This window comes from Rhinopithecus bieti, unplaced genomic scaffold (assembly GCF_001698545.2).
Source record: "Rhinopithecus bieti isolate Rb0 unplaced genomic scaffold, ASM169854v2 scaffold_15834, whole genome shotgun sequence".
Classification (NCBI taxonomy): Eukaryota; Metazoa; Chordata; class Mammalia; order Primates; family Cercopithecidae; genus Rhinopithecus; species Rhinopithecus bieti.
The window spans coordinates 2,706,665-2,726,103 of NW_016808980.1; the positions used below are offsets into that span (position 1 = coordinate 2,706,665).

Here is a 19,439-nt window from a genome sequence, read left to right on the forward strand (position 1 = left end):
AAGGCAGGAGAATCACTTGAACCCGGGAGGCGGAGATTACAGTGGGCCAAGATCATGCCATTGCCCTCCAGCGGAAACGAGAGGGAAACTGTCAAAAAAAAAAAAAAAGAAAGAAAGAAAAGAAAAGTGAGGCAAGCATGGACATAACCACATCTGCATCTTTTTGACTGTAGGAACAAGAGTGTCACAAGGCAGCTGGAAGTGATTGTCAAGTAAAGAGTCTCAGGTATAGAACAGAAAGTACCAGAAAAACTCCCATATACACCTGGGTGAGAAAAAAAAAAACATTCAAAATTTATTTTCCAACAGACAGACAGCATCAGCAGGTACAACTACAGGGGTTTCTCCGTGGATCATACATTCACAAGGCATTATTAGCTCAACAGTGAGAAAGCCACCGGTGTGTTTTCTGTAACAATATCCACTTCACAGTGTAAACAGGTACTATTCTCGTGTTCACTTACAATTCCAGAAGGAAAGGCACAACTTGGCCAAAAAAAAGTGAGTGGAGGGGAATCCCTAAAGTCAGGTGCAAACAATGAAAAGATGATACTTTGGCCAATAGTCTTGGATTCACATTTCATCCAGGGCCTTCCAGATAGAGGAAAGACTTTTCTTCCCCAGAAGTTAGAAGTCCTTTTCTTCCCTTCTTGTTAAACCAAGAGCAATGTTTCGTTTGCTCAATATCATGTATACAAAAGGAAACTACAAAAAAAAAGGCATCACAAAATCATCTTGAACGTTCACCTCTTCCCACCAATACATCAACTCTTAGGTTTTAGACAGGGCCTGGGAATACTTTAGCGGTCTTAAAACAGGAAAACAGACACTATGGCTACAAAAAATAAAAAATAAATGAGGTAGATAAATTAAAGCTTTCACACCCAGGACTTGCCTGTTCTAACTTTGTAGCCTTCATGAAATATTCAGCAAGAAAACAAACAAAACAAAAAATCTTCATAATTACTTGGCATAAGTCGCACCAAGGAAATTCAACAAAAACAATCAGTATGTGAACCTGTGATGGGAAACACGCCCTTCCACGAGTTTCTTCTCGAGCATGAAAACCCAGTTCTTCAATAGAGTAGGCACTGGCAAACTAAGTCACCTGAGATTCCCCGCTCAGGTGCCCACCTCTTCTGAGGTTCGGGAAGAGGAAGGCATCTAAGAGGTGTGGGGAAAACATTGGCACTCTCGGGGCTCCAACTGAACTTTATTTAAATAAGCAGCAACACACACATTGACTCCCTAAGGACTAACGTAAGTCCATTTGAGGGCCTCCTACTTAAGGTTCTAAGGTTGAAGCAATTTTATAATTCTACAACCCTAGTTTGTTGTTGTTCCTTTTTTAAGTACATTCAAAAAAAAACAAACAAGATGGGGACAGGATTGGGGCATATAAAACAGGTCCCTAAAGAGATGACAGACCTTGTCCTTTTACCCGCGTCCAGTTACCATATAAGTATACAGTACCCCTCTCCCCTCAATTAGGCTGTGTAGCTGTCTTTTCCACTGTTGTTCAGTAAGTTCCAACGATTCTACCTTGAAATAGGTAAGTCTTTGGAAAAAGTCATTCTAGGTTGCACAAAGGTTCTATGTATACATCTGTTACAAGTAACAAAGCTACTTTGCAAGACCCGCTTCTTTCCAAAATTGAAAAAAAAAAAAGTGCCAGGCATGGTAGCTCACACCTGTAATCCCAGCACTTTGGGAGGCCAAGACGGGTGGATCACAAGGTCAGGAGTTCGAGACCAGCCTGACCAACATGGTGAAACCCCGTCTCTACTCAAAATACAAAAATGAGCCAGGCGTGGTGGCATGCGCCTATAATTCCAGCTACTCGGGAGGCTAAGGCAGGAGAATCACTTGAACCCAGGAAGGGGAGGTTGCAGTGAGCCAAGATCAATACACTGCACTCCAGCCTGGGTGATAAAGTGAGACTCCATCTCAAAAAACAACAGTCTGTATTTGTTTTGGTATGAATTTTTTTATTTTTTCAACTTTTTGCAAAGCAGCATAGCAACAATTGTGATTGTAGGACTTGCCTGAGGTTGTGGTCACAACCATCGTAAACATCATTTGCATATCAGTAAGAAAAAGAAAACAGGAGGAGATGAGTTCTTACAAAACAAAGCAGATTCTAGAGATTTCACTGTGTCTGCATTGCTCCTTGCACGCAAGTTCTCCCTTGCTTAGCTGACCGCAATCTTGTTTTCTTCCAGGAAGTGAGGAAACTGGTGTTTGGGAACGCCGTCAGTAGCACTTGGTTTTTCCACATCGGCACTGATACTCGATTGGGAGCCATCCATCTTGGAGACAGTGGCGTTACTCACAACGGAGGTGGCTCCCAAGGAAACAGGGAGGGTAGGAACCCCTCCACTCTGGATCACAGAGATCTCATTGGTCTTCACGGCTAGACCGCCATTGAGCATGCTGGTATACTGGTTCCACACAACAGGGTCCACGTTCACCGAAGGGGCCAGGATTTCCTTGGGAAAGATTTCTGAGACTCTTTTTCTGTCCGTACCTAACAGAGCCATGGTGTTCTCGATGGCCAACTTCCTTCCACGGCGGGCTGAGTTATTGTTGGCCCCGTGTGTCATGTAGTGAACCTACGGGAACAGGACAGAAAGGTTTTTTTCAAAATAGAGATTTGAAGCTCACTGGCAAGCCAAGAATCAATCTGCATATGGATTTCATTCTACCCAGTGTTTTAACATATAGATGATCCTTGACTTACAGTGGGGTTATGCCCGGATAAACTCACTGTAAGTAGAAAATATTCTTAGTCTAAAATGCATTTAATACATCTAACCAGCCAAACATCATAGCTCAGTTTAGCCTACCTCAAACATGCTCAGAACATTTGCATTAGCTTACAGTCAGGCAAAATCATCTAATGCAAAGACTGTTTTACAATAAAGCATTGAAATAGCTCATGTAGGCAGGGCACAGTGGCTCAAGCCTGTAATCCCAGCACTTTGGGATGCCAAGATGGGCAGATCACTTGAGGTCAGGAGTCCAAGACCAGCCTGGCCAACATGGTGAAGCCCTGTCTATTAAAAATATAAAAATTAGCCGGGCATGGTGGCACATGCCTATAATTCCAGCTACTCGGGAGGCTGAGGCACGAGAATCACTTGAACCTAGGAGGCGAAGGTTGCAGTGAGCCAAGATCATGCCACTGCACTCCAGCCTGGGTGACAGAGCAAGACTCCGTCTCAAAAAAAAAAAAAAAAAAAAAATTAGCTCATAGCTCATGTGATTGAATACTGTACTAAAAACTAGAAACAGAATGGTTGTATGGGTACCTAAAGTCTGATCTCTATTGAATGCATCTCACTTTTGTACCATTGTAAATCAAACCATCTTAAGTCAGGGACTGTCTGCACTTTATATTTAGAAAATCAGATTTCTTATATCACCTAACGAACATTCCTCCCCAGAGCAACCAAGATGGGGTTATACACCCAGCCTAGAGTTCACATTTTTAAAATGCACAAACCTACACAGGTAATAAAACTAGAGTACACAACATGCACACCTAAGTAGAAGTAAAACGGGAAAATCTGAATATGCTGATTGTAACAAAGTCAATATCCCAATTATGCTACAATGTGATACTACAGTTTTGCAAAGTGCTACCAATGGGGAAAACTGGGCAAAGCATACAAGGACGTCTCTGTATTACTTTTCAAAAGTCCAGTGAAAATCTATACTTATTTAAGTAAAAATTTCAGTTAAAAACAATTTGTGGGCAGGGTGCGGTGGCTCACGCCTGTAATCCCAGTACTTAGGGAGGCCGAGGCGGGCAGATCACCTGAGGTCAGGAGTTCGAGACGAGCCTGGCCAACATGGTGAAACCCCATCTCTACTAAAAATATATAAAAATTAGCTGGGCATGATGGCGGGTGCCTGTAATTCCAGCTACTCGGGAGGCTGAGGCAGGATAATTGCTTGAACTCGGGAGGCAGAGGGTTGCAATGAGCCGAGATTGCGCCATTGCACTCCAGTCTGGGTGACAGAGCAAAACAGACCATACTCTGATGCAGTTGACATCTAAATATATAGAACATCAATGTCTCATAATTGCTACAGAGAAAAATGTATCTGGCTGGGAAAGCTACAGAAGGCCATGGTGGAAATAGGATGCTATTTAATCTAGGGTGGTAGGCAAGGCTTCTGCTACAGAAGGGAACTTACTAGCATCTGGCTGCTTTCCTTAATTATTTTTTCTGCCTGGCTTTCAAGTTCTGAAATCCTTTTCAGCTTCTTTTTTTTTATTTATATGAATTTAATTTTTGTAGAGATGGCATCTTGCTATGTTGCCCAGGCTGGTCTTCAACTGCTGGGGTCAAGTGATCCTCCCACCACTACCTCCCAAAGTGCTGGAAGAGACAGGGTCTTACTCTCTTGCCCAGGCTAGAGTGCAGTGGTGTGATCACAGCTCACAGCACCCTCGACATCCCAGGTTCAAGCGATCCTCCCACTTCAGCCTCCCAAGTAGCTGGGCCTACAGGCGCACGCCACTGTGCCCAGCTAATTTTTATTTTGTAGTGACGGGGTCTCCTTATGTTACCTCCTCCCCGCTCAGCCTCCCAGTTAGCTGGGACCCAAGCATGCAACACCACACCCAACTAATTTTTGTTTTGTTTGTAAAGACATTGTCTCCCTATGTTGCCCAGGCTGGTCTCAAACTCCTGGACTCAAGCAATCCTCCCACCTCGGCCTCCCAAAGGAAGAATGGAAGGATGGAAGAACTCATCACGGATGGTGCCAGTAAGAAGCCAGTCGACGCCCAGCCCCCATCCTGCTGAAAGCCACACAAACCCACCTTTAAGTTGCCTTTGGTGGTAAAAGCTCGCCCACAAATGTTGCACACAAAAGGCTTCTCTCCAGTGTGAGTCCGCTCGTGGATCTGAAGAGCGCTAGCAGACGAGAAGTTCTTCCCACACCGTGTGCAGCCATGTTGCTTGGCCTGTCGGCGTGGCTGGGCTGCTAACAAAGGGGTCATCCCTGGGGACAGTGTCGAGGGTCCCACAAACGTGCCAGGAACTTCAACCTTGACATAGGTCGGCTGGGCTCGGATAAACGTGGAAGGGACACTGCTCCGACCTAGTACACAGAGGGGGAAAAAGCCAGACCTTTATCATCCAACATTCATTCTTTCTCTTCAAAGCAAAAGAGATCTTTAAAGATAACTGCCTGCTAGTTTGAGAGTCTGGAGCTGGCTTTGTAAGAAATTAACACCTTGAAAGCACCTTAACAGAAATTAACACCTTCCTTTGAATTGTTTATCTGCACAAAGAAGAAAGCCTGAATGCTTGGGAAAAGGTACCACTTTGGGTTTTTTTTTTAAGGTATGGGCAACATATAAGCACATATCTAATTTAAGTTCAAATTTCTACATAAGAAACTACCTTTAAAGTATATGCCCAGACACCATCTTTCTTTGATTCTATGATACAGCTTTTCCCTTATTTTACCATTAATGACATCAACAGTCACCTCTCAGTAGATACGTGCATTTAAAATGGGTTCGTCTTTCCCTGCTTCAAGAGTGGTTAATTTGTGAATATTACATCAGGCAGTGGGGCCTCAGAGTCAGGGAACCACGGCTTATTTCAGTGGTCAAAAAGCAGTGGCCACTTCCTCAAACATACCCTTAAGACACCCGTATACAGAATCAGTGTGGAGAAACAAAAAGAAAAAAAATTTAACAAAACAGAAAGACTACCCCTATGTCCCAAGGGGCTCAAAGACAAAAATAAAAACCAACAAAAAAGGTATGCTGTCCATACCCATTTTGCATTGACCACCATAAATAAAAAGCATGTTCGTTACTAAGATAGAGGCAGTTACTATTGCCCTCTACCCAGAAGCACAGAAAAGCTAATTGCCCTATAGAAGGGGCTGCTTCAAGTCATACTCTCCGTTTGTAAAGTTCAACCCAGGTTCCTTTTTGATGACCTTGAGCCCAAAATGGACATAAGTTAAATCCAAAGCTCTATCACCTTCCATCTCAGTGCGGCTGTTCTCGGAGCTCTCTGCTTTGCTCCCAGCATCGGGAGACTTTGACTTGATGCTTTCGGCTTGACTATTGGCTGGGGAGAGTGCCTGGAAGGATGTGGTTTCCAAGATGTCTGGGCTTCGGCTCTGATACTCCTGGTCTCCCATCAGCGAGGACGAGTCGTTGGTCAAGCCATCGCTCTCCACGGAACCATTTTCTCTGCTGCCCTGGCGCTGCAGGTTAAAAGGGGCAGGACCCACTTTCCCTGGGGCATCTAAGGAAGCCATCATGGCAAACCCTAGCGTGGGTGATGCCGAGTGGATGCTGGGAAGAGGCGTGGGGACCTTCGAGGAGCTGCTGGGAGCCTCCTGGGAGCTGACTTCCTCTAAATCGATGCTTTCGATGACATCATCATGGCAGATGGCGCCAGTGCTGCCATTCTCACCCACCGTCATTGGCTCAGAACCCGGAAAGTCACAGGGATTCTCTGGCAGGGGTGTATTGGGAATCTGACCGCCCATGTGCATCCGAATATGCTGCTGCAGCATCACGGCGTTGGTGAACTTCTTCTGGCAGATGGGGCATGAATGCTGCGTCTTAATGGACGTGTTGGTTCGGTGAACCCCGAGGTGTGTCTTCAGGTTACCTTTGGTAGAAAAGGCTCGGCCACAGATCTTACACTGGAACGGTCTCTCCCCGGTGTGGGTGCGATAATGCATCTTGAGGGAGCTCTGGCAGCTTAAGACTCGGTGGCAAATGAGACATTCGTTGGGATCAGTGGTGGCCTTGTCAATGTTCTCCACCAGCTGCTGCAATTTCAGAGTCTCTGACCCTGGCTCAGGGGTCCCACTCCCTTGGAAGCCACCAGCCCTTGGGGAATTATGGTTTGGTCCCACCCCAGGGAGTGTGGGTCCACCCTCACTTTCTGGAGAAGGCCCAGGCTGCAGGTCACCGGGCAAGGGGCCACCCGTGAGGTCCTTGGAATTAGTCCCCGAAGACAGATTCTGAGGTAGCCCTACAGAGGTGGTTACAAGGACAGGTTTGGTGTCTAAGGAAAGACTCGATTCATCTATGGGGTCAGGTACAGAGAGTGCACAGGGGATGCCATTGCCGGCCGCCACTTTGTCCTGGAACTCGGCAAACAGCTGGGGGTTTGCCTTCACCTGGGGATGTCGGTGAAAGTGCACCTTGAGGTTGCCCTTGGTGGTGAAGCGATGACCACAGACAGAGCACACGAAGGGTCTCTCTCCAGTGTGGGAGCGGAGGTGGATCTGCAAGGAGCTATCAGTCCCAAAAACCTTGCTACAGTACTTACACTTGTGCTTGTAGAGGACCGCCTCGTCTTTGGGTTTGACATCCACCGCGGAGATGTTCGGGGGCTTCCCCTTCCCTTTCTTGGATGTGTCTAGCGTCACAGTGGAGAAAGGGCTCTGGAAGAGCACCGAGCCCGGGGCCTGAGGAAGCAAAGCGCTCGGGAGGCGGGACATGACGTTCGGGAGCACCCGGGTCCCATCCGGCTTCAGAGCGAAGGGCGCCAGCCCTGGGGACAGGGAGCTGGTGGCAGAAGGGATGTTGGCATGAGGTAGCTTGGCTTGTTTCAAGGCATCCAGAGACAGACCTTGGCTTCCAGCTTTCTGGCTGAGCAAAGCCACAGCTGCAGAAACCTGCTGAGACATGTGGCTGCCCAAGGTCTTCAGAGTGTCAGCCCCTGCCCCACTCGAGTGGAGGGCGTGGGAGGCCCACATGTTCACCTGGATGCGGATCTGCTCGGTGAGCTGGATCTGCTGTAGCTGCTGCTGCTGCAGACACAAGATCTGCTCGAGGACCCACGGGATGCTGTTGGCGCCAGGCACGGGGGCAGGGAGTGCATCCGCGCTCCGCTGATTCACCGCCACCTTGGTGCCCCGTAGTGCCTGCAAGGTCACGTTAGTGTTGGCCACTTTGCCTTTGGCTAAATAGCTTATGTCCTGGGGGGTGGGTGGCAGGGCTGTCTCTGTCTTTAGGTACACCACAGACTCCGCGCCCGGCTTCTCCTTCATGTCCTCTGAGCTGCCGCCATTCTCCCTGTGACCGTCCTTACTACTGGGACTGGCGGGCTGGTGGCTCAGTACAGCTCTGGAGAAGTCTTCTGAAGGCACCGGCCCCTCGCTGTCATTCATGATGAGGACAGGTGGATTTTTAGTGCAATTTTTCTTATGTTCCAGGAACTCAGAGACGCTGAAGAACTCTGCACAGCATTTCTCACAGACGTGTGTCTCCTCCCGACGAAGCCGCTTTACTGTGGCTTCATCCTCACTTGCCACCTCGTCATTCCCCGGGTGGTTCACTGGAGCACCTATAACAAGACAGAAAAAGCTAAGGACTCTGCCCAAGTAAAAGATATGGGGGGAGCTGGGCACGGTGGCTCGCGTCTATCATCACAGGACTTTGAGAGGCTAAGGTGGGCAGATCACCTGAGGTTGGGAATTCGAGACCAGTCTGGTCAACACAGTGAGACCCTGTCTCTACTAAAAACAGAAAAATCAGCCAGTCGTGGTGGTGGACTCCTGTAATCCCAGCTACTCGGGAGGCTGAGGCACAAGAATTGCTTGAACTCAGGAGGCGGAGGTTGCAGTGAACCGAGATGGCGCCATTGCACTCCAGCCTGGGCAACAGGCTGATCCCTGAATTTCTTTTGTAACTGGGGCTTATTTACTTTAGGGTTAGTGCCAGCCTACACATTGCAACTCCGAACTTGGGACTACGTTTTAGCCAGATGCTGGGGTCCTTTACACAAGACGCCTGGCGAAGACTACTTAATTGTTCTCACCTCCCCGCTGTCCTCTCAGGTATACCCCATCACCAAGATATCAATGGAGCTTGGGGCCACAGGACAAAGACAGGCATGCCTCAGACCCAGCAGCTGAGCCTATGAATCTAAACCACAGAAGACATTCACACAAGCCTACAATGATCTAGGGTTTTTTGTTTGTTTTGTCAGAAACATTCATAGCAGCAAAGAAGTAAATTTTTGCCCACCCACCCACAGCGTAAGAAGTATGCAGAATTTCTGTATGCCATAGAAATTAAGTGAAAGAAATGGGTTGCACAACAATATGTACAACATGACCATTTTGCTTAAAACAAAACCTGTGTTTGAAATGTACAAATGTGGCTGGGTGCAGTGGCTCACACCAGTCATCCCCGCACTTTGAGGCCACTTTTGAGAGGCCAGGAGTTCGAAACCAGCAACACAATGAGACCCTGTCTCTACAAAAAAATAAGAAGATAAAAACAGGTGACCATGGCGGTGTCCATGTATAGTTCAAGCTACTCAGGAGGCTGAGGCAGGAGAATCACTTGAGCCTGGGAAGTCAAGCCACTCCAGCCTGGGTGACAGAGTGAGACCCTGTCTAAAAACAAAACAAACAAAAAAAGTACAAATGCACAAGGAAAATGCCAGGAAGTGCTGGAGTGCAGTGGCCCAATCTTGGCTCACTGTAACCTCCACCTCCTGGATTCAAGCTATTCTCATGCCTCAGTCTCCTGGGAAGCTGGGATTACAGGCGCCCGCCATCAAGCCTGGCTAATTTTTGTATTTTTAGTAGAGATGAGGTTTCACCATGTTGGCCAGGCTGGTCTTGAACTCCTGGGTTCAAGTGATCTGTCTGCCTCAGCCTCCCAAAGTGCTGGGATTACAGGCATGAGCCACTGCATCCAGCCAAATCCATGGACTTTTGACAGCACAGTCCACCAATGGGTTTCCAGGAAGGACTGATCTTGAAGCATGGCCTTAACAAACTGGTTTAATCTTTACTTATTTCAGACTGGGTCACAATATGAAGTCTTGCAAGGTATGTGTAGGCTGGGGGTGGGTCAGGGGAAGAGACAAGAGCCATGGGCAGGTCTGGCCTGCCAGAGTTAAGAAAGCTGGCCAGGGCCAAACTGGCCTTGCCTACCAATAACTACCTGTTATTGGTAGGCAAATGGGTTCATCCCTAAGAATGCCTACTGAGCACGCATAATCACGAGATGACAACCTCGTGATTAGATGATTAGATGCCTGGATTTACTGATTCAACCAGGACTGAGGAGAACAATGCCTTACAATAAAACAATGTAATGCCTCTCATTCCACAATACTGACCTCCTACTGTGTGCAAAGCAGGGGTTGGGGGCCCAATGGTGAAAAGATGAGCCCCATTATCTTCCTATAATTCAGATTTTGTACCCACAGATGCCCACACTGTAATCATTCAATCCTATTAAATATCAGCTCCATTTAAAGATGAGAAAAAGGCCAGGCGCAGTGGCTCACACCTGTGATTCCAGTACTTTGGGAGGCCGAGACAGGCGATCAGCTGAGGCCGGGAGTTCAAAACCAGCCTGATCAACATGGTGAAACTCCATTTCTACTAAAAATACAAACTTAGCCCAGCATGGTGGCGAATGCCTGTAATCCTAGCTACTCAGGAGGCTGAGACAGGAGAATCGCTTGAACCCAGGAGGCAGAGGTTGCAGTGAGCTGAGACTGCACCGTTGAACTCCAACCTGGGCAACAAGAGCGAAACTTCATCTCAAAAATAAATAAATAAACAATGAAAAAATAAAGATGTGAAAAACAGAGACTCTAAGAAATAATGTGACTTGTGCAACATAACAAAAGTTATTGACAGATAACTTTTGAGCACTTACTTTGTATGTGGCCAGGTATGATTCTAAACAATGTATGTTATTATATTAACAACTCTGAAATAGAAACTATTACCCTATTTGACAGAAGGGGAAACTGAGGCACAGAGGACATGAACTTGCCCAAGGAAACATGTCAAGTAAACGGCAGAGCCAGTATTAAACCCCAGACATGCAGTTCTCACACCCTCTATTGGAACCCTTCATTTGTACCCCTCTGATCATGTATCTTCTGTCTTACTGCAACTCTCTTTCCTCTCAGAGATGTTAAGGTGGGACAGGAGAGCCTGGGAGGTTGCCTTGGTTAGGAAGGGGTGGGAGTAGACCACCCATTCCTGTCTTAGTTCTAGGACTTCCAGAAGTTGCTCTGAAAGTGTTAGGATGCAGTGCAATGCTGCTACTTCCAGGTAGAGTTCCAGTTGCAGATACCAGCACAAACTCTCCTTAAGCCCCAATACCGCTGCGAATCTGCCTCATTGCAATGATCAAGATAAAAATGCTTGTCAATTCCCAGAACCCTGGCAACTATTTATCTGGGAACCACCAACTCTCAGATAAATAGTATCTATCTGTATGATTTCCCAAGGCTGGAAACCAGCACTAAGTGGGAGTGTTAGGTGGCACAATCTTTCTAGAAAAGCAATTTTGACAATTATGTGTCAAGAATGTTAAGTGAAACTTTTTAAAACAATTTCTCTTCTGAGGGAAGGAAATACATATTACTGGTAGGAGTGTGTAGACAGATCCAGCTCTTTCAGCAAGTCATCTGGCAACATCTTCATTTTAGTACAATTTTCCTTTGACCCAGCAATTCCTGTTTTAGAAATTTCCTCGATGTACTTCAAGGATATTCCTTGCAGCATTTCTCATGTTAACAAACAGCAACAAAAATGGATGCACCTTGGTCGTCAGTAAGATTTTGGTTAAATAAATTAGGGTGCAGAAAAAGCGAACGCTTTATAGCCTCCAGAAATAAAGGAGACCAAGGCTGGGCACAGTGACTCACACCTGTAATCCCAGCACTTTGGAAGTCAAGGTGGGTGGATCACTTGGGTTCAGGAGTTTGAGACCAGCCTGGCCAACGTGGTGAAACCCTGTCTCTACTAAAAATAGAAAAGTCAGCCAGGCTTGATGGCGTGCGCATCGCTGTAACCCCAGCTACACGGGAGGCTGAGTTGGGAGAATTGCTTGAACTGGGACCCAGGAGGCGGAGGTTGCAGTGAGCCAAGATTGTGCCACTGCACTCCAGCCGGGGCAACAGAGCAAGACTGTCTCTCAAAAAAAACAAAACAAAACAAAACCTTCAATAAAGCCCATGCAAAACATTAACCACTCCATTCTGCTTTTAGAGGCCAAAAGCTAACCACCACCAACCTCTCCAAGCAAGAACAACAACATACTTCATACTCTTACACCTTAAGGCAAGCTTGTCCAGCCCAGGTTCAGGCCAGCTTTGAATTCAACCCAACACAAATTCATAAACTTTCTTCTTTTTTTTTTTTTTTTTTTTTTTTTTTTTGAGACGGCAGTCTCGCTCTGTCGCCCAGGCTGAGTGCAGTGGCCAATCTCAACTCACTGCAAGCTCCGCTTCCCGGGTTCACGCATTCTCCTGCCTCAGCCTCCGATAGCTGGACTACAGGCGCCGCCACCTCGCGCCGGCTAGTTTTTTTTTTTTTTTTTTTTGAGATTTTTTAAGTAGATACGGGGTTTCACCGTGTTAGCCAGGATTGGTCTCGAATCTCGCTGACCTCGCTGATTTGCCGGCCCGTCTCGGCCCTCCAAAGTGCTGGGATTACAGGCTTGAGCCACCGCGCCCGGCCAAATTCATGAACTTTCTTAAAACTTAAGATAGTTTTACTATTTGTTTTAAGCTTATCGGCTATCATTAGTGTCCGTGTCTTTTATGTGTGGCCCAAGATAATAATTCTTCTAATGTGGCCCAGAGAAGCCAAAAGATGAGACACCCTTGCCTTAAGTCACTTTTTTGAGACGGAGTCACGCTCTGTCGCCCAGGCTGGAGTGCAGTGGCGCGTTCTCGGCTCACTGCAAGCTCCGCCTCCCAGGTTCACGCCATTCTCCTGCCTCAGCCTCCCAAGTAGCTGGGACTACAGGCGCCCACTACCACGCCCGGCTAATTTTTTGTATTTTTAGTAGAGACGGGGTTTCACCAGGTTAGCCAGGATGGTCTCGATCTGCTGTCCTCGTGATCCGCCCGCCTCGGACTCCCAAAGTGCTGGGATGACAAGCCTGAGCCACCACGCCCAGCCCAGTCACTTATCTTCATAGCCACATAATCAAACAAGCTCCTTTGTTTCTATTTTGCAGATGTGGAAAACAGGCTCAGAACTAAGTGGCTCAAGATGACACACTGCTTGCTAGTTAGAAGATAGAGGCGACTTAAATACTATTTAACGGCACTAAAATGAGTGGCCCAATTCATAATGGTTTCTTCTAGAGCAGAGTCTCTCCTCTCTATGGGAGAAACTTTTTCATCTTGCCCCTCTATGGAGGCTTTTAAGTTATTTTCCCCTAATAGCTCCCCCCTTATAAAGTTCTAATACCACAAACATATTATATATATTTATGTCCTTTGGAAGGTCACAAACCACTGTAATATCAATAAAATGTTTTCATAGCATCGGTGAAAATATCACTTGAAATGTATCACATGTGAAAATATGTATTTCATGTGAAAATATCACATGAAAATATACATGTTCTGTTTAACAGAGGCATTTTTAAACAGGGGGTCTATGAAATTAGATAAGAAAAAAATACTAATTTTCGCTTAGCTGAACTAAAATTCAACATTTCATTCAATGATGAATATAAGGAACATACCACAGTGGTATTAATAGAACTTGTGGCCGGGCGCGGTGGCTCAAGCCTGTAATCCCAGCACTTTGGGAGGCCGAGACGGGCGGATCACGAGGTCAGGAGATCGAGACCATCCTGGCTAACACAGTGAAACCCCGTCTCTACTAAAAAATACAAAAAACTAGCCGGGCGAGGTGGCGGGCGCCTGTAGCCCCAGCTACTCGGGAGGCTGAGGCAGGAGAATGGCGTGAACCCGGGAGGCGGAGCTTGCAGTGAGCTGAGATCCGGCCACTGCACTCCAGCCTGGGCGACAGAGCGAGACTCCGTCTCAAAAAAAAAAAAAAAAGAACTTGTGACTTTGTCATCAGTGGAGACCACAGATATTTTCATATAGTGTTACAAGTTGTTACGACTTGGAAATTCTTGTTATCTGATGGGCTACTAGATCTTGTTATTTATTGTATTAATAAAGTAGCTGATATTACTAAGTGAAAAATGTTTTCATTTTTGATGACTATATTTCAATGTAATTTATTTCCTTGGTCGTCTATGTATTTTATACATTACACTGAGAAGGGATCTATGGCATAAAAAAGGTTAAGCTCCCTCCCCTAGAAGGATCTAGCAGTTCCCAAGAGTGATTTACAGCCTGAATACCAGCTTGCCTTTGCTGTATACACAAGCTCGCCTCTTCTGTAGCCTCCACCAGCAACATCCCACTTGAGTCTTAAAACAGGAGCAGCTCTGTTTGCTTGTGCAGTAAAAAGTGCTTCTACATCCAGGCCGCCACTGGTAAATACCGAAACTGTATTTGCCAAGGAGTAAGAAGATTCTGTTATGAACAATTGCTGGACATGCTTAAGTTAACCCCAAAGGAAAAAAAGCAAAGTTCAGAGGGATTACACAGCAACTCGTTCTTCCATTTCTCCACCCCACCCCCACCCCGAATTTTAGGAATGTTATCTTGCAGCATCTAGTTATCCAATAAGTTGGAAGAATGCAGTAAACCCAGCAGGGGTCTTAGATTCAATCACTGCCAAATGGATAGAAAATACTCTTACTATTGTATAGGAAGAAAGTTCATCTACTAGTGACCAATCAAAATCTGGAGACACTGAAATGCTTAAAAAGTAAAACCTGTATATCTTGATAAAAGCATTATGACTCAAGCTTATCTTTTTTTCATTCCTACATTTAAAGAACTACAATGACTAGATTATCTAAAGCACACAACATCTTCTACCCTCCCCACCCCAGGATAATTGCTTACCAAAAAACAAAAGGAAATTATGTGCCTTCTTAAGTATTTAACCAGTTTAAAGAAAAGTGCCTCTTTAGCAGTTTAATTTTGGCAGTCAAAAAGCCTTCAACTCAAGTCATAGAAGGCAAATTAGACTTTAAGTTTCTACCTAGTTAAGATCTAAAAAAGGCAAAGTTTCAAACAGCCTTGAACCAAAACTCAGGGATTCTGCTGGAGAGGAAAAAAAGAGTAAATGGCTCAAAGCAAGTTTCCTAGGCACTAAGGCATGTGACCTCATTTTACTTCCAAGGTTAGGGAAGTGTCCCACTCTGCCCCAACTAGAGATCAGGCAAGTTTGTAAACTCCATCAGGGCAGGGGTTTTTGTCGCCTGTCTCCAGAGTCCCCCTGAACAAAACCTGACACAGACATACAATTCATTGGGGCGGGGATTGGGGGGGATTGCGGTGATTGGCGATGCAGTTCTTATCTGGATTTAGTGGCTTTTAAAAATGTTTAGACATTTAAAAAAAAATAGTCAAAAGTACTGTAGGCTAAAGGTGATGAGGAAGAGAGAACTTCTGGAACTCTTTTCGCCATTCATTTTTCCAGGGTAGTACAACCCAGAAAAGCCAACCAAACTCCAACATTGTTTTGTTTCTGGGACCTCTTCATCTAAACCATGTGAAGACACATCCCAACATTTAAGATGGCAGAGGAGAAGCCACCAAACCCAACCGCCCAAGCACCAATCATGGCTCCCTTGTCAAAGATGCCGAAAAGAAAATCTCATCACATCACCAACTGGCCTAAGGCTATTAAAAAAAAAAAAAAAAATCAGTTCCTTGAACTCTGGGGCGAGGTAGAACAAGGCACCATGGGACATCAAGCAAGACAAGACACCACAGGCAAAGCCATTTCAAACAGGTGCTGCAATTTAAAATGAGTAAAAATATGACTATCAATTTTGGTCTTTAATTTCTTGAATTAAAGATAGCGCACCGAAGTCCCCAGCCTGGTGTCTGGCAGGCAGCACACTGCCGTTTCTGCTACATTGCCTCAACTGGCAGCTCAACACCATCTTGACACAATAAACACAAATAAAAACATTTTGGTATTTTGAACAAAATTAGTACTGATCACATTCCCAATTCACAGTAGCCCTTCTATAGTTGAAATTATCTAAACAGGGCATTTTATCACCACTATATAGAGGAGGAACCCAAAAACTCAGAGAAAAAAAAAAAAAACACCAAGCTAGCTTCAAGGTTACACAGCTGAAAGTCACACAGCCATCACACAGCCACACTGGAATGCGGATCCCATTCTAAAACCTGACTTCCTAGGCATCAACGTAACACTTCACATTTTAAAAAAGGGAAATGCTAATTGCCTTCTGCCTCCCAAGATGGTTCCCCAACCCACAGCCCAGGAGGAAACTCACCAACAGCAGCACGAACGACAAAGTATCATTTGCTTGTGCACTGCAACATGTGTATTCAACAAAAGGAGCTGTTTGGCAAATTGTAGCTTCTCTCCCTATGGGAAACCCAGATGAAGTCTAACGTAGAAAGCTGGCCTGAAACGTTAACTAACCTCAAAATCCTTCTAGCCAGCCTGGGTCATTTGGTGAGTAATTGGAAATAGGAGTAATTCGAAACTTGGGAATCCTAATCGTCGATGTTTGTAATCCAGTTTAGCACAAAGGGCATTTGAAACTCTTTTGAGAAAATGCTAATTTTTCCTGTATGTAGTGTTAGCCCCGCGACCACCTGCAGATTTTTTGATCTGTTAATTGATCGCCAGACGTCATTTTCCTCCCTCGAAAACTGTATTCTCGAATGGCTTTGCAAAATAAGACCAGCTCAATCTGCATTCTAAAAAATCATGTGAGGCATATACATCCATCTAAGTTAGATATATATGTCTGAATATCTAACTATATAATTTTAGGCAGATCAAATGCAAACAACCCAAACGCAGCCATTACAAACGCACTGCTTGGGAAAACAACCTTCTGTCCCAAAGAGGCAATTGGAGGCTCTGCAAACACATTCTAGCCGCCAGGAGTTATTACCAAGAATTCCAGACTTGGCAAAGAACAGCGGGCACAGACGGCGATCACACAGGCGACCGACACGAATCCCCTGGGGTGCCCATCCTTGGCCCAGCCCAGCCCTCTCCATTCACCCCCGCAACCGGTCCCATCCACCAGGTGTGAGCCAGCACCTGCGAAGGGACCCCGCCTCCCAGCAAAGGGCTATGCTTCAAGCTGGGCCTCCAGGGGGCGCCCGCGCGCAGGCCGGGTGGGCTGTCCGCGACAACCCTGGTGATCAATAGCCAACTCCCCTCCCTCCCAAATCGCAGTGGCAGCGCACGGCCAGGCCTGAGGTCTTAGCTCAACTCAGGTTGACTCTGATTCCAAACTCCAACATCGTTAATTTCAGAAGCCCTCCCGTAACAAGCTTCCCTCCCTAAAGGTGCCAAACACCACCAAAAGCCCCACGTGTGTGCGCCCACCCAAAATGAAGGGGGAAGGGGAGGTCAGCGTAGGACCAGGGGAGGGGTCAGGGCCAGGAGTTCGCCCCTCCTCTCCGAAGGAAGCAGGCGGGCTGAGGGTTAACCCTTTTGTTCCAGGTGGGCCAGGCCACGAAGCCTTCACGCTCCCCTCAACCCCCACCCCACCCCGCCCCCAACCAAGGCACAAAGAGAGTCCCTCCAGGCGCCTGGGACCTAGGGTGCGCGTTGCGCTGACCACCCGGCGCCCCGAAAACCCCCAGCCGTCCCCTCCGTCAAGTCGATCCTTTTAATTGGCCCTGGAAAATGTTAAACGGGGATTCTATTGACCTATTATAAACTTGGGAAACGTATTACATTCAGTCTCCGACAAAAAGGGTGGGGGGTACGGAAGCCAAAAAGTGGCGACCGTCTTCTCGGGAAACCCCGGGCATCAGAGATAGGCTCTGAGAGTCCTCCGGGGTTACCGCGCACACCCGTCTGCTGCAGGGAAATTAGAAAGCAGGCGGGGAGCGGAGCGACGAACAAGGCCGGAGAGGCGGCTACAAATCCCCCCTCCCCCCACGCGCACGCTAAAAACTTATCAGGCGACAATTTGGCGGGCCGGGATGGAGACGAGATAGTGGGAAACCGCCTCGCTCCTAAAACCTCTGCGGTGAAGTGATGAAGTGGGAACAGGGTTGGCCCCGCCGCTCCCGGCGCGGCTGGAGTCCCGAACTCCCCTCGATCCGGGAAACGCTGGCCGCGGAAGCGTGGGCCGGGTCAGCCGCGGGAGTTGCCCTGGCCCCCCACCGCTCCCCTTTCACACCCGGGCGCAAATGTGAAAAGCCGAGCGCTCCAGAAAAGCCACGCAAAACGGGAGGCCGGTGCACCCCAGCGGGGCTGCCGCGCGTCCGCCACCCCGGCCACTGGGGGCTCGCACCCTCGGGCTTGCCGCGGTTATTTTTAGGAAGTCGGAAATCAAAGATGGCTGGAGGTCAGGCCCCGAAAGGTTAGGGCGAAGATCGGCAGGCGGCGCAGCCCGGGCAGAAAAGGCGAAAACCAAAAAACAAAAAAATTTTAAAGGGAAACATTGAGCCCTCCTCCCCCACTTCTCCGTTCCCTCCAATCCCCTGCGCAGCGCGGGTGGCCCGCACCCCAGCTCCTGAGGGTGGGAGAGGTCGCGCCCCCTCCCCCCACTTGGCCCGGGAGGGGCGCGTGCAACAGATCGTCCTCCTCCGGGGGGTCTTCCAGGGGTGCGCCCCTCCTCCAGCCTCCAAGAAAAGCCCCCACGGGCTGGTGGAGAGGGTGAGGATCCCCAGGGTTCTTTCTTTTGAGAGCGACGCGAGGGAGGGGGACCTAAGTTACAAGGGAGGGGGGAACACCAGTGAGGGGAGTGGAACCAGTTAAGTGAGGGGCAGAGGACAAGGAGAAGGGAACTTTTCGGGAGCGAGGAGAACGGAAGAGCGAGTGGGGGGTCAATTTTACAATAAGGGGAGAAAGCTGGGGGTGAAACTTACACAAGAGGGGAGAAGAAAAAAGTGTGAAACGTGCAAAAGGCGGGGTGGTGGGGAGAAGAGGCGACCTCTCCTCCCGGGCACTGAGCCCCCAAATCTCGGTTTCTGAATTTGCGCTGGACGCCGCCCGTTCCCCGAAGCCCGCGCCCTCGAGGATCCCGCGTACGTCCGGGAAGCTCCCCTCCCCGGGCGGGCGCCCCAGCCCCACTCACCCAGCTCCCCCTCCGCGGGCGCCGCTGGGGCCGCATCTGCAAACTCCGGGGTCGGCTGCTGCGGCTGCTGCTCGCCCTGGTCCTCCTCCGAGTTGATGTGCTGGGGTTTCGCCTGCTTGCGCCTCGACATGGTGCGAGCATCGGGGCGCCGGGAGAGCCGCAGTTATTTGCCCTCTCCGCCACAAATTCCTGGAGTTGGGAAATTTACCCCCCTTCGGCCGGAACGCGCATGTCCCAGTAATTATTATTATCAATAATGCATTGCGATTTATCATGAGCCCTGACAGCTGATTGGCTTGGGTCCAAGACCTCAGAGATCATTTAAATAAGCCCTCATTGATCAGGGAGGGGCGAGGCATTCTGGGCTTTGTAGTCCGGGCCTACTTGTGACAAAGGCGTGTTCATCAGGGGAGCGCAGCTAATTAGCATCCGGGCTCAGATTGGCTGGGGCGGAGACGAAATCAGAGGGGGACCCATC

The 19,439-nt window shown here is 47.8% G+C and overlaps 1 protein-coding gene across 2 annotated transcripts; it reads right to left on the minus strand.

Annotated features, from left to right (window-relative positions):
- Window positions 1–642: 642 nt before the first annotated feature.
- SALL4 (spalt like transcription factor 4) lies at window positions 643–19,206 on the minus strand. Of its 2 annotated transcripts, none has more exons than XM_017888192.1 (4): window positions 18,962–19,206; window positions 7,326–8,345; window positions 4,835–5,115; window positions 643–2,612 (listed from the first exon to the last, which is right to left on the minus strand). In XM_017888192.1, the coding sequence occupies exons 1-4, from the start codon at window positions 19,089–19,091 to the stop codon at window positions 2,193–2,195; spliced, it is 1,851 nt and encodes a 616-aa protein (XP_017743681.1). In that variant the 5' UTR covers window positions 19,092–19,206; the 3' UTR covers window positions 643–2,192. The 2 variants fall into 2 exon arrangements, with proteins under 2 accessions (XP_017743681.1, XP_017743680.1); XM_017888191.1 differs by having other exon boundaries at window positions 6,015–8,345.
- Between the last annotated feature and the right edge of the window lie 233 nt (window positions 19,207–19,439).